This window comes from Monodon monoceros, unplaced genomic scaffold (assembly GCF_005190385.1).
Source record: "Monodon monoceros isolate NGI ecotype Baffin Bay Population unplaced genomic scaffold, NGI_Narwhal_1 Super_Scaffold_11, whole genome shotgun sequence".
NCBI classification, from domain to species: domain Eukaryota; kingdom Metazoa; phylum Chordata; class Mammalia; order Artiodactyla; family Monodontidae; genus Monodon; species Monodon monoceros.
The window spans coordinates 55,191,849-55,206,921 of record NW_021703767.1 but is presented as its reverse complement, the minus strand read 5'-3'; the positions used below and the strand labels follow the sequence as shown (position 1 = coordinate 55,206,921).

Genomic DNA, 15,073 nt, shown 5'->3' with positions numbered 1-15,073 from the left:
TCTTTCTCAAGATTGCTTTGGCTATTCAGGGTCTTTTGTGTTTCCATGCAAGCTGTGAACTTTTTTGTTCTACTTCTGTGAAAATTTCATTTGTTGTTTGATAGGGATTGCATTGAATCTATAGGTTGCTTTGGGTAGTATATCATCTTCACAATGTTGATTCTTCCAATCCAAGAACATGGTATATCTCTCCATCTGTTTGTATCATCTTTCATTTCTGTCATCAGTGTCTTATAGTTTTCTGCATACAGGTCTTTTGTCTCCTTAGGTAGGTTTATTGCTAGGTATTTTAATCTTTTTGTTGCAATGATAAATGGGAGTGTTTCCTTAATTTCTCTTTCAGATTTTTCATCATTAGTGTATAGGAATGCAAGAATTTCTGTGTATTAATTTTGTATTCTGCTACTTTACCAAATTCATTGATTAGCTCTAGTAGCTTTCTCGTAGTATCTTTAGGATTCTCTATGTATACTATCATGTCATCTGCAAACAGTGACAGCTTTACTTCTTTTCCGATTTGGATTCCTTTTATTTCTTTTTCTTTTCTGATTGCTGTGACTAAAGCTTTCAAAACTATGTTGAATAATAGTGGTGAGAGTGGACAACCTTGTCTTGTTTCTGATCTTAGACGAAATGGTTTCAGTTTTTCACCATTGAGAATGATGTTTGCTTTGGGTTTGTCACATATGGCTTTTATTATGTTGAGGTAAGTTCCCTCTATGCCTACTTTCTGCAGCGTTCTTATCATAAATGGGTGTTGAATTTTGTTGAAAGCTTTCTCTGCATCTATTGAGATTATCGTATGGTTTTTATCCTTCAATTTGTTAATATGGTGTATCACGTTGATTGATTTGCGTATATTGAAGAATCCTTGCATCCCTGGGATAAACCCCACTTGATCATAGTGTATGATCCTTTTAATGTGCTGTTGGATTCTGTTTGCTAGTATTTTGTTGAGGATTTTTGCACGTATGTTCATCAGTGAATTGGCCTGTAGTTTTCTTTCTTTGTGACATCTTTGTCTGGTTTTGTATCAGGGTTATGGTGGCCTCGTAGAATGAGTTTCGGGGTGTTCCTCCCTCTGCTATATTTTGGAAGAGTTTGAGAAGGATGGGTGTTAGCTCTTCTCTAAGTGTTTGATAGAATTCGCCTGTGAAGCCATCTGGTCCTGGGCTTTTGTTTGTTGGAAGATTTTTAATCACAGTCTCAATTTCAGTCCTTGTGATTGGTCTGTTCATATTTTCTATCTCTTCCTAATTCAGTCTCAGAAGATTGTGCTTTCCTAAGAATTTGTCCATTTCTTCCAGGTTATCCATTTTGTTGGCATATAGATGCTTGTAGTAATCTCTCATGATTCTTCATTTTTCTGCAGTGTCAGTTGTTAGTTCTTCTGTTTCATTTCTAATTCTGTTGATTTGAGTCTTCTCCCTTTTTTTCTTGATGAGTCTGGCTAATGGTTTACCAATTTTGTTTATCTTCTCAAAGAGCCAGGTTTTAGTTTTATTGATCTTTGCTATCCTTTCCTTCATTTCTTTTTCATTTATTTCTGACCTGAACTTTATGATTCCCTTCCTTCTGCCAACTTCAGGGTTTTTTGATTCCTGTTTCTCTAATTGCTTTAGGTGTAAGGTTAGGTTGTTTATTTGAGATGTTTCTTGTTTCCTGAAGTAGGATTGTATTGCTATAAACTTCTCTCTTAGAACTGCTTTTGCTTCATCCCATAGGTTTTGGGTCGTCATATTTTCATTGTCATTTGTTTATAGGTATTTTTTGATTTCCTCTTTGAGTTCTTCAGTGATCTCTTGGTTATTAAGTAGTGTATTGTTTAGCCTCCATGTGTTTGTAATTTTTACTATTTTTTTGTGTAATTGATATCTAGTCTCATAGCATTGTGGTCAGAAAAGATACTTGATATGATTTCAATTTTCTTAAATTTACCGAGGCTTGATTTGTGACCCAAGATATGATCTATCCTGGAGAATGTTCCATGAGCACTTGAGAAGAAAGTGCCTTCTGTGGTTTTGGATGGAATGTCCTTTAACTATCAATTATGTCCATCTTGTTTAATGTATCATTTCAAGCTTGTGTTTCCTTATTTATTTTCATTTTGGATGATTTGTCCATCGATGACAGTGGGATGTTAAAGTCCCCTACTATGATTGTGTTACTGTCGATTTCCCCTTTTATGGCTGTTAGCATTTGCCTTATGTATTGAGATGCTCCTATGTTGGGTGAATAAATATTTACAATGGTTTATCTTCTTCTTGGATTGATCCATTGATTATTATGTAGTGTCCTTCTTTATCTCTTGTAATAGTCTGTGTTTTAAAGTCTATTTTGTCTGATATGAGAATTGCTACTCCAGGTTTATTTTGATTTCTATTTGCATGGAATATCTTTTTCCATCCCCTGAGTTTTAGTCTGTATGTGTCCATAGGTCTGAAGTGCGTCTCTTTTAGAGAGCATATATATGGGCCTTGTTTTTGTATCCATTCTGCCAGTCTTTGTCTTTTGGTTGGGGCATTCAATCCATTTACATTTAAGGTAATTATTGATATGTATTTTCCTATTACCATTTTCTTATTTATTTTGGGTTTGTTTTTGTAGGTCTTTTTCTTCTCTTGTGTCTCCCCACCTAGATAAGTTCCCTTAGCATTTGTTTTAAAGCTGGTTTGGTGGTGCTGAATTCTCTTAACTTTCCTTTGTCTGTAAAGGTTTTAATTTCTCTGTCAAATCTGAATGAGATCCTTGCTGGGTAGAGTAATCGTTGTTGTAGTTTTTTCCCTTTCATCACTTTAAATATGTCCTGCCACTCCCTTCTGGCTTGCAGAGTTTATGCTGAAAGATCAGTTCTTAGCCTTATGTGGATTCCCTTGTATGTTATTTGTTGCTTTTCCTTTGCTGCTTTTAATATTTTTTCTTTGTATTTAATTTTTGATAGTTTGATTAATATGTGTCTTGGCGTGTTTCTCCTTGGATTTATCCTGTATGGGACTCTTTGTGCTTCCTGGACTTGATTGAGTATTTCCTTTCCCATATTAGGGAAGTTTTCAACTCTAACCTCTTCAAATATTTTCTCCATCCCTTTCTTTTTCTCTTCTTCTGGGACCCCTATAATTCGAATGTTGGTGCATTTAATGTCATCCCAGAGGTCTCTAAGACTGTTCTGAATTCTTTTTTCTTTATTCTGCTCTGCAGTAGTTATTTCCACTATTTTATCTTCCAGGTCACTTATCCATTCTTCTGCCTCAGTTATTCTGCTATTGATTCCTTCTAGAGAATTTTTAATTTCCTTTAGTGTTGTTCATCATTGTTTGTTGTTCATCATCTTCTAGGTCCTTGTTAAACGTTTCATTCTATCTGTCCATCCTATTTCCAAGATTTTGGATCATCTTTACTATCACTACTCTGAATTCTTTTTCAGGTAGACTGCTATTTCCTCTTCATTTGTTTGGTCTGGTGGGTTTTTACCTTGCTCCTTCATCTGCTGTGTGTTTCTCTGTCTTCTCTTTTTGCTTAACTGTGTTTGGGGTCTCCTTTTCACAGGCTGCAGGTTCGTAGTTCCTGTTGTTTTTGATGTCTGCCCCCTGTAGGTAAGGTTGATTCAGTGGGTTGTGTAGGCTTCCCGGTGGAGGGGACTGGTGCCTGTGTTCTGGTGGATGAGGCTGGGTCTTGTCTTTCTGGTGTGCAGGACCACGGCCGGTGGTGTGTTTTGGAGTTTCTGTGACCTTATTATGATTTTAGGGAGCCTCTCTGCTAATGGGTGGGGTTGTGTTCCTGTCTTGCTAGTTGTTTGGCATAGGTTGTCCAGCACTGTAGCTTGCTGGCTGTTGAGTGGAGCTGGGTCTTACTGTTGAGGTGGAGGTCTCTGGGAGAGCTTTTGCCGTTTGATATTACGTGGGGTCAGGAGGTCTCTGGTGGACCAATGTCCTGAACTCAGCTCTACCACCTCAGAGGCACAGGCCTGGCACTCGGCCAGAGCACCAGGACCCTGTCAGCCACATGGCTCAGAAGAAAAGGGAAAAAGAAAGAAAGAAAAAATATAAATAAAAAGAATTACAGTTATTAAAATAAACCTAAAAAAAGTATTTAAAATAAAAAAATTAAAGTTTTTTTAAAAAAGAAAAAAGAATGATGGAAGAGAGCAAGAAAACCAAAAATCAAATCCACCAATGATAACAAGTGCTAAAAACTTTATTAAAAAAAAAAAGGACAGACAGAACCCTAGGACAAATGTTAAAAGCAAAGCTATACAGACAAAATCACACAAGGAAGCATACACATAGACACTAACAAAAAGAGAAAAAGGAAAAAAAATATATATCTATATATTTAAAAAAAAGGAAGCGAGCAATCAAATCAATAAACAAATCTACCAATGATAATAAACCCTAAATACTAAACTAAGATAAACACAAAACCAGAAACCAGTCAGTCACATACAGCAAACCCCAAGTCTACAGTTGCTCCCAAAGTCCACCACCTCAATTTTGGGATGATTCGTTGTCTATTCAGGTATTCCACAAATGCGGGGTACATCAAGTTGATTGTGGAGATTTAATCCGCTGCTCCTGAGGCTGCTGGGAGAGATTTCCCTTTCTCTTCTTTGTTTGCAAAGCTCCTGGGGTTCAGCTTTGGATTGGCCCAGCCTCTGCATGTAGGTCACCTGAGGGCGTGTGTTCTTCGCTCAGACAGGACGGGGTTAACGGAGCTGCTTATTCGGGGGCTCTGGCTCACTCAGGCCGGGGGGAGGGAGGGGTATGGATGCCGGGCAAGCCTGCGGCGGCAGAGGCCAGCGTGACGTTGCACCAGCCTGAGGCGCCGTGTGTTCTCCCAGGGAAGTTGTCCCTGGATCACGGGACCCTGGCAGTGGTGGGCTGCCTAGGATCCTGGGAGGGGAGGTATGGGTAGTGACCTGTGCTTGCACACAGGCTTCTCGGTGGCAGCAGCAGCAGCCTTAGCATTTCTTGCCCGTCTCTGGGCTCCGCGCTGATAGCCGCGGCATGTGCCCATCTCTGGAGCTCCTTTAAGCGGAGCTCCTAATCCCCTCTCCTCGCGCACCAGGAAACAAAGAGGCAAGAAAAAGTCGGCAGGTCCAGACATTTTCCCGGACACACTCCCGGCTAGCTGTGGTGCACTAGCCCCCTTCAGGCTGTGTTCACGCAGCCAACCCCAGTCCTCTCCCTGCGCTCCGACCGAAGCCCGAGCCTCAGCTCGCAGCCCCGCCCGCCCCGGCGGGGGAGCAGACAAGCCTCTCAGGCTGGTGAGTGCCGGTCGGCACCGATCCTCTGTGCGGGAATCTCCCCGCTTTGCCCTCCGCACCCCTGTTGCTGTGCTCTCCTCCGCGGCTCCGAAGCTTCCCGCCTCCGCCCCCCGCAGTCTCCGCCCGCGAAGGGGCTTCGTAGTGTGGCGAAACCTTTCCTCCTTCACAGCTCCCTCCACTGGTGCAGGTCCCGTCCCTATTCTTTTGTCTCTGTTTTTTTCTTTTTTCTTTTGCCCTACCCAGGTACGTGGGGAGTTTCTCTCCTTTTGGGAAGTCTGAGGTCTTCTGCCAGCATTCAGTAGGTGTTCTGTAGGGGTTGTTCCACATGTAGATGTATTTCTGATGTATTTGTGGGGAGGAAGGTGATCTCCACGTCTTACTCCTCCACCATCTTGAAGGTCTCTCTTAAAAGTATTTTCTTAATTGGTTCTTTCAAAATTCAGTAATGTCTCCCTTTTCTCAAATTAGCATGTCTAAAACCAAACTTATCCCTTTCTCCTGAAGCTGACACATTTCCTGTGGACATTTTTGTTACCAGCAGCACCCTGTTTGTTCCGTCACCCAGTCTCTAAGCCTAGAATTGATTGTTTCCTCTCTGTTCTTGGATTTCCAATCAATTATTACAGCAGGTCAATTTTGCACTGTCTTGCAATTTTTCATTGCATTCCCACTCACATGTATGACTTTCATTATCTTTTAACTGGACTATTGCAGTGGTTTTCTAAATTATCTTTTTTTGCTTTTAGTCTTTTTTTCCACTCTATTTTAAATAGTATCTGTATGAATATTTCGAGAGATGGCTTTATTGAATCATGTCCCTGCTTCAAAGTGAACTCCAAACTTGTGCCCTTCAAGGTACCCTGTGGCTTGTGATCTGACTCCACTTGCCCTGACTATTTTAGATTCTGGTACTTTGTTTCCTGGACCCTCTATTTCAGCCAAATACCCACTTTGCCACCAATATGCCTTTTCCAACTAAACTGTCTCCCTGGAATGCTCAAGTTCAAATTTTCTTATTAAAATTTTATCTGTTTCTTAATTCTTGTAGCACTTTTGGTGTCCCCCTTTTCTGCTGCATTGTATGGTCTTTTCACTTTGCTTCAATAGAAGACATCTCTAAGGCAGAAGCTAGGTCTTATTTTACTCATGTTTACTACATGCTTTCCGTAATCTGTACACTCAGTAGCATTAATCTGTTACATATGCCTCTTGGGAATTCTGTGGCTCATGGGTTTAACAATTTGTCCAGGGTCACAAAAATTATATGGCAGAGCTGGGCCTCAGCTCCAAATCCTGTGTATATCTGTGGGTGACTTCATTCTGCCTTACATATTTATTGGTGGGATAAAGTGATTCTGTTCACCCTCATAGGCATATACATTATGCTGAACTTTAACTTGTATTGTTTACTTCATCTTTTCTTGACTTATAATGCCAGAAATGCCAATACTCCGTGGTACAGTGGAAACTGAAGCATTTTTGAAAGTATATTAGGCTGACAGAGAGGCTCAGGGCAATTTAGAAGTTATAGACAATCTCACAATTATCTTGATTATTTTGAATTCCCATTGGTTCCTGAATTTCTAGGAGGCAGCATTTTTATGCATCATTTTAAGAGCCAGCTTTAGGATGAGTGTGCGTTATTTCATTAACCTTTTCCTTCTTGGTATCAAAATTTAGTGTCTATCTCTAGGCTTAAACTTGAAGTTCTTTTGAAGGTACCACCCCTTTGAATGTTATACCTCTGTACAGGCCACCTTTAGATGAACAATCTCATTGTCTTTTGCAGACCCTGCTTATGAAAATACTTTTTCAATTGAAAACACTATACCAGTGTAAACAATGCCCATGGATAACTACCATTTGAAGTGATGCCTAACGGCAAGTATCTTTCCTGTGTGCCCAGTGGCTGCCTACTCTGCAGATGGGCACAGCCAGCTTCTCTTGAAAACTGGGGATTCTCTGGCTCCTTTGCTTGCCATATCCACAACACTGACTAAGTTGTCTTATAGAGATCTGTATTCTTTTACCCTCAGCAAACAGGCGTGTAGCAGAGCACACTCATGACCACAAGCAGAATTGGCATTTCTCCCATCTGGCTGTGTTCCTCTTGGCCCCAGTTCATGGGTCATTCATTACTGGAGAGAACATAAAATAAAGATGGTTCACAGAGTCATCATATTTTTATCCAGTTTCTTCTGGGACCCAGGATTCATGACAATTTGAGCCAACTAGGACGTTAAGTCAATTAATCCCTAACATTTCCTTTGTTGTTACGTCATACAATGGATGCTTAGGAATCTAGTATCTAGTGCCTGACTTTTTTTTTTTTTTTTTTTTGCGTCTGCACAGGCAATTATCAGTTCAAATCCTAAACCCAATGCATACTAGCTGTGTGAATTTGGGCAAGGTATTTAGCCTCTCTAACTCTGTTTTCTTATTTATAAAACAGAGGCAATCTGAGTTCTTAAGGAATATTGTGAGGAAAACAGCAAGTGTGCCAACTTTGACTATCAAATTACTTTCAGAAGTGGGAGCAAACATATTCAACATTTGAAATATTAGAAATTACAGACTATCTAAAAACTGCTACCTGTGTCACTACTATAGCTTCTAGTAGCAAGTGCAGAATGTGGATAATTGAGTGTGGCTGGCATTTGCCATCAGTGCTCTAAACTACATGATGCTGATGGCATTGTAGAGAGAGCTGATCACTGAATCTTTGCCAGGTCTGGTTTCATAACCACCACTAAGTGTGGGTGTGCTATGGAACATCTGAGAATAGAACTATTCCTTGTCAGCCTCCAAATGGGCAGGCACCTGATGTGCCTCTTCCCTTGTTTGCTAATCAGTGGATAATATCCCAAGTCAGTTAAAAAAACAAAACAAAACAAGTTTGGGGGTTGGGGTTTATAAGGAAAGCTTGAAGGTGACTTCTAAGTAAACTGTGGTGGGTATGTTGGCCAACCTCTCACAAAAGTCTGCAGTAATTTGAGTGTCCTAGACATTTATTAAGTGCCTGTTTTGTGTCAAGCACTACATTTGGCCTTGGGAATATAAGATGTAATCTAGGAGTCTTTCATAAAGAGTTTAAAATAGTCATTAGGGTAAGCTTAAAGAGAACAGTCTTCAACAGAGCATAGGCTCCAGCAGAAGAGCTCCAATATTTGCTGATTCAGAAGTTTCCCAGAGGACCAAACCTGGTGTCATCTTTGAAATGTCTTTGGTCCTTGGCCATTGCTATATCATAAAAATTAGTTTAACATGCAAACTATTAGACTCACTACCAGATTTCACAGTTTTCACTGTTTTCGTGGAATGCCATTGGTGTGATCCTTTCTTTGTTGTAGTTGTCCCTCCTCTTCCTACTTTTTCCATAGTACTATTTCTTTATAGAGACGAAAGTCTCATGGGGCTGTTTTATGAATTGTGATTTAATACATGTAAAGAGCAAAACACAAAAACAGCTATGTGAAATCTACGGAACTGTGGTTCTATAGTACCACCAGTGTCATTTTATGACTTCTGACCATATTAATAATGAGAATGCAAATTATAGCTAGGTAAAGAGGATAGCACCGTCTTACATTTGGCAGCTCTTTGTCCTGAAAATATTGGGTTTCATGGTATTGGCATTAGTTTCCAGAGTGTGGCAAGAGTCTGATGATTAGATTGGTTACTTAACCAGGTAGAAGTGCAAAGGCCACATGGCATATCCATTTCTTCAAACATGAACAATTCTGAGAGTTAGAGTTTACGATTGAAATGTTAACTCAACAGGGTAATCAGGAGCCTGCAGCCTTAGTGATCGGGAGGGTCCAGTTGTTTTAACAGTTTAAATTTCTGTTATTGTGCTACTGCAGCTCAGATCCATCTGCTTTCTCCTATCCTTCTTGGTCAGCCCTTTGGATTTCCTTCCTTCCTCCTCCATCTCTTCCCATCTTTCCTTTCCCTTCCCTCTGAGCCTACCCCCTTGTTAACTGAGCTCCTAATACGTGCTAGACACGATTCAAGGCACTGGGGGCATAATCTGTGATTAGATGGAATCTCTACCCTCATGAAACATATTCTAGCAGGAAAGAAAGATGGTTAAATCTATAACACAATGTCAGGAAGTGAATATGTACTTCATCACTGACACGTTTTCTTCTTCAGAAAAGCAATGAATTCTAGAGAGGGTCCCCGATACCCAAAGAGTCATTTCCCCATTAATACCTATAATCTGAAAAGTTTGGGCCTCTGAGGGGCCCAGACCCTGAGTGTATAGTGCTTTCCTAAATTAGAAGACATGGTTTCCCAATGCTGGCTGTGGTTTTCAGGGCAGAGGAGAGCACAAGGGTCCCAGGAGCCACCCCTCCCCTCCTTCCTTATGCAGCTAATTCAGCATGGTCTCTATAAACCATGTCCAGTCTTTCCTTCTCAACTCATAGGGTGATGCTGAGAAGCTCTGTAGTCTGTATGAGAGCACTTGAATGAAGAAAATGCAAAACTAGATGAAGTGACTCAGTTGGCAAATGATCTGACAGCACAGAAAACAACGCTACGGAGTGAAAATGGTAAGTAAACTTTCAGTGATGCTTCACTTATGAGTCTCAATCCCACAGACTGGTAGAGAGACCACTGAAATGGTGAAACAGTTATTGAGCCTGAGTGGGCACTTAAAAATTCTAGGGGACAAATGAGGCCCTTGATGTTACCTTGTCCACAGACATGCTCTTGTCTGGGAAAGATCACCTCTGTACCACCTTGGGAGTCCCCGCCCAGGTCTCTTCCTTGAAGGGAAAATGCAACATTTACTTGCATTTCCTTGAAGGGAAAATGCAACAAAATACTAATTTTCAGTAATGAGCCCACACCTCTTTTTTATATTTAAATTTATTTAAATTTATTTATTTTTAAAATTTAAATTTATTTTTAAAATTGAAGTATAGGTAATTTACAATGTTGTGTTGCTTTCAAGTGTACAGCAAAGTGATTCAGTTATACATATATATGTATTCTTTTTCAGATTCTTTTGCATGGTAGGGTATTACAAAATACTGAGTATAGTTCCCTGTGCTATACAGTAGGTCCTTGTTTACCTATTTTATATATAGTAGTGTGTGTATGTTAATCCCAAACTCCTAATTTATGTCCCTCCCCCATCCCTGCTATCCCCTTTGGTAACCATAAGTTTGTTTTCTATGTCTGTGAGTCTACTATTTGTTTTGTAAATAAGTTCATTTGTATCATTTTTTTAAATTCCACATATAAGTGATATCATATGATATTTGGCTTTCTCTTTCTGACTTACTTCACTTAATATGATAATCTCTAGGTCCATCCATGTTGCTTCAAATGACATTATTTCATTCTTTTTTATGGCCAAGTAATATTCCATTGTGTGTGTGTATGTGTATATATGTATACATACACACACACACACACATATATATATATATATATATATATATATATATATACACATACATACATACACATCACAGCTTCTTTACCCATTCAGTTGTGGATCGACATTTAGGTTGTTTCCATGTCTTGGCTATTGTAAATAGTGCTGCTATGAACATTGGTTTCCTCTAGGTATATGGCCAGGAGTGGGATTGCGGATCATATGGTAATTCTTTTTTTAGTTTTTCAGACACCTCCATACTGTTCTCCATGGTGGCTGCACCAGTTAACATTTCCACCAACAGTGTAGGAGGGTTCCCTTTTCTGCATATCCTCTCCAGCATTAATTGTTTGTCGACTTTTTGATGATGACAGTTCTGACTGGTGTGAGGTGATACCTCATTGTAGTTTTGATTTGCATTTCTCTAATAATTTGTGAAGCTGAGCATCTTTTCATGTGCCTGTTGGCCATCTGTATGTCTTCTTTGGAGAAATGTCTATTTAGGTCTTCTGTCCATTTTTTGATTGGGTTGTTGGTTTTTTTGATATTAAGCTGTATGAGCTGTTTGTATATTTTGGAAATTAATACCTTGTGGGCTGCATTGTTTGCAAATATTTTCTCCCATTCTGAGAGTTGTCTTTTTCTTCTGTTTCTGGATTCCTTTGCTGTGCAAAAGCTTTTAAGTTTAATTAAGTCCCATTAATTTATTTTTGTTTTTATTTCCTTTACCCTAGGAGACAGATGCAAAAAGATACTTCTGTGATTTATGTCACAGTGTGTTCTGCCTATGTTTTCCTCGAGGAGTTTTATAGTATCCAGTATTACATTTAAGTCTTTAATCGATTTTGAGTTTATTTTTGTGTATGGTGTTGGAGAATGTTCTAATTTCATTCTTTTACATGTAGCTGCCCAGTTTTCCCAGCACCACTTCTTGAAGAGACTGTCTTTTCTCCATTGTATATTCTTGCCTTCTTTGTCATAGATTAATTGACCGTATTGTGTGGGTTTTTTTCTGGGCTTTCTATCCTGTTTCATTGATCCATATGTCTGTTTTTGTGCCAGTACCATACTGTTTTGATTACTGTAGCTTTGTAGTATAGCCTGAAGTCAAGGAGCATGATTCCTCCAGCCATGTCCTTCTTTCTCAAGATTATTTTGGCTATTCAGGGTCTTTTGTGTTTCCATACAAATTAAAAATTTTTTGTTCTAGTTCTGTGAAAAATGCCACTGGTAATTTGATAGGGATCACATTGAATCTGTAGATTGCCTTGGGTAGTATGAACCCACACCCCTTTTTTACACTCAGTAAAAGCCATAGTCTGGGGCTTCCCTGGTGGCTCAGTGGTTGAGAGTCCACCTGCCAATGCAGGGGACACGGGTTCATGCACCGGTCTGGGAAGATCCCACATGCCGCGGAGCGGCTAGGCCTGTAAGCCATGGCCGCTGAGCCTGCGCGTCCAGAGCCTGTGCTCCACAACAGGAGAGGCCACAACAGTGAGAGGCCCACGTACTGCAAAAAAAAAAAAAAAAAAAAAAAGCCATAGTCTGTACAATGGCCTACAAGGGTCAGATGCTTGGGCCCCATTATCTCTCTGACCTCTTCTACTTTCTCTTCTCTCATTCTGCCTTGGTCACTTTGAACTCTTTGCTGTGTTTTGAACATACCATGCACACTCCCACCCTAGAGTCTTGCCCTGACTATTTCCCCTTGTCCTGACTATTTCAGCAAAGACTTAAAGATGAGGGTTAATCAAATAGATCTGGGAGGAGTCAGGATAGGCCTTGTTGGGAAGGTGACATTTGAGTGCTCTCAACCAGTTTTCTCCATGTGCTTCTATTTTCATAGCATTTAATACCTTCAAAGAAGCTACATGCTTGACATAATAAATAAGTTTGTCATGTCTCCACCTGCCAGAATGTACCCTACACAAGGGCAGGGGTCTTTGTTTTGATCACTGATTTTTGTCAGTCATCTAGAACAATGCCTGCCACTTATTGGAGATCCACAAACATTTGATCAATTGAAAGTAGAACAATGTTCTGTTGACTTATTCTTAACTGTCAACCACTATTGTTAGTGAGATCTTTTTCCTATATTTTACATGGTGGCAATCTATTTGAGGTTCTTCATTTTCAGTTCGTCATGAGCTTTTTTGTATCTTGCATGCTCAGTCACTTACAAGAGTGCTTCGAATCCATCAAGTAGATGGACAATGGTTACTTCATCTTGTCCTGTAACTTGCTTGTCTGCTATGAACAGCATGTGGCTAGCTGTTTGTCTGTAATTAGAATTATTTTTAGTAATATATTCCTAAAGATAGAATTCCTAGGTCAATGAAAATAAACAATGTGTTCTTGATGCCCAGAGGCACTCACTTTAAAGCGAGAGTGAAAACCGTTTATCCTTCTGCCTATGGACACCTCTGTTTCTAGATGTTAATCTAGAGTCAAAGCTAAATTAGAATGAACTGGCAAAATCACAAACCTGGAAATCTAGAAGAGGAAAGAGTTTTGGATTCTAGCAGGGACACGAAGTAGAGCTCTTATGCTGGTGACAGGGTGTATCACACTTGGCCTCATTACAAAACCCCCAGTTTGATCTTCTGTGCCATTTAGGATGTAGTCTGCGTGGGGACTGTTCAGTTCAGAGACTAAGCTGGAGTATACCTTTTTGTCCAGCCCTGAAGGTAGTATTGTATACAAGCTTTTTCATAGGCATTGCCTACCTCTCTACCTATTGGCATTAATTTTCTACTCACTTTTTTGTTGAGGAAATTGGTGGGTGAGTGAAATGAAAGTGGATCTGAGATGATAATTCTGCTGAGGATGCAGGACCTTTTATTTCCTCCTTTATTCTTAGCTTTACCTTTTGGCTTTTGTACAAATTAAATTTTAGGTATATACCTATCCAAACCTCCCCTCCTCTCACTAGGTCTATGCTCCAGATTTTTTGCTGCTTTTTTTGCTACTATCACCAAAGTTTCTTTCTCATGGCCTGTCCTGTCCACTGATTATACTCTGCTTTCAAAGGAGACCAATAGTAAATGTGATCAATTAAGCCATGTTAAGTGAGTCCTAGTTCTATAAAATATGTGATATGTTTGTCTTAACCCCCTAATGCAGGGGTCCCTAATCCCTGGGCTGCGGTCCACAGCCTATTAGGAACCAGGCCGCACAGCAGGAGGTGAGTGGTGGGCGAGAGAGCGAAGCTTCATCTGCCGCTCCCCATCGCTTCCCATTGCTTGCATTATCACCTGAACCATCCCCCACGACCCCGTCTGTGGAAAAATCGTCTTCCACAAAACCAGTCCCTGGTGCAAAAAAGGTTGGGGACTGCTGCCCTAATGGATTGGCATTTCCCCAGAAAACTTTTAAATATGATGTATCACCCAGAGCTTCTCAGTTTTGGTCTATGCAACCCTAGCAATTGTCAAGACTCTTTTAGGGGAACTAAGTAAGAGGTTAGAACTATTTCATTCTAATACTAAGATTCTGTTTGCTTTTTAAATTCTTTTGCTGCTGTTATTGATGGTGCAAAAGCAATGCCGATTAAAACTGCTGGAGCCTTATCACAAGCTGAGGCAGTAGCACCACACTGTAGTTATAATCATTGTATTCGCTGGTCCATACTCAACAGTTTAAAATAAAAAAAGTCAGTTTTACTTAAGAATGTCTTTAATGAAACAGTAAAAATTAATTATACTACATCTCAACCCTGAGTATATGTCTTTTTAATATTCTGTGTGACGAAACAAAAAGTATGCATAAAGCACTTCCATTTCATACTGAAGTAGGATGTGTGATTGTGCAAGTTCTGAGTTGAACTAGCAATCTTTTCAGGAAGAATCATATTTACTTGAAAGAACATTTGACAAACTATGCTTATTCAGACTTAGATATTTTCTCAAAAATGAACAAAGTGAGCCTGTCACTACAAGGAAAACAGCTGACAATATTTGTTGCCAATAATAAAAGTGGAGCTTTTAGGTAAAATTAGATTTCGGAAAACAGTTAGGTACCATCATAAGCTTGATGGCTATCAATTCTTGAAGACTTTTCTTTTTTCTTCCTTTTTTATTGAAATATAGTTGACGTGAAATATGATATTAGTTTCAGGTATATAACATAGTGATTCAACATTCATTTATATTTCAAATTGCTCACCACAATAAGTCTAGTAACCATCTGTTACTTCAGTTATTTCAGTACCGTTGACTATATTCCCTATACTGTACATCATGTCCCCATGACTTACCTATTTTATAACTAAAATAAGAAGTTTGTACCTCTTAATCCCCTTCACCTGTTTCACTTAACCCTCCCACCACCTTCCCCTCTGGCAACCACCACTTTGTTCTCTGTATCTATGAGTCTATGTATCTATGAGTCTGTTTCTGTATTGTTGTATTTGTTCCTTTTTT

The 15,073-nt window shown here is 39.6% G+C and overlaps 1 protein-coding gene across 1 annotated transcript in view; it reads left to right on the top strand.

Annotated features, from left to right (window-relative positions):
• The window catches only part of MYH15 (myosin heavy chain 15), a 186,117-nt gene that overhangs the window by 114,186 nt on the left and 56,858 nt on the right, over positions 1–15,073 (top strand). Inside the window, 2 exon segments of the mRNA XM_029213706.1 lie at positions 9,694–9,721; positions 9,724–9,819. Of these exon segments, the coding sequence (XP_029069539.1) occupies positions 9,694–9,721; positions 9,724–9,819 (124 nt within the window).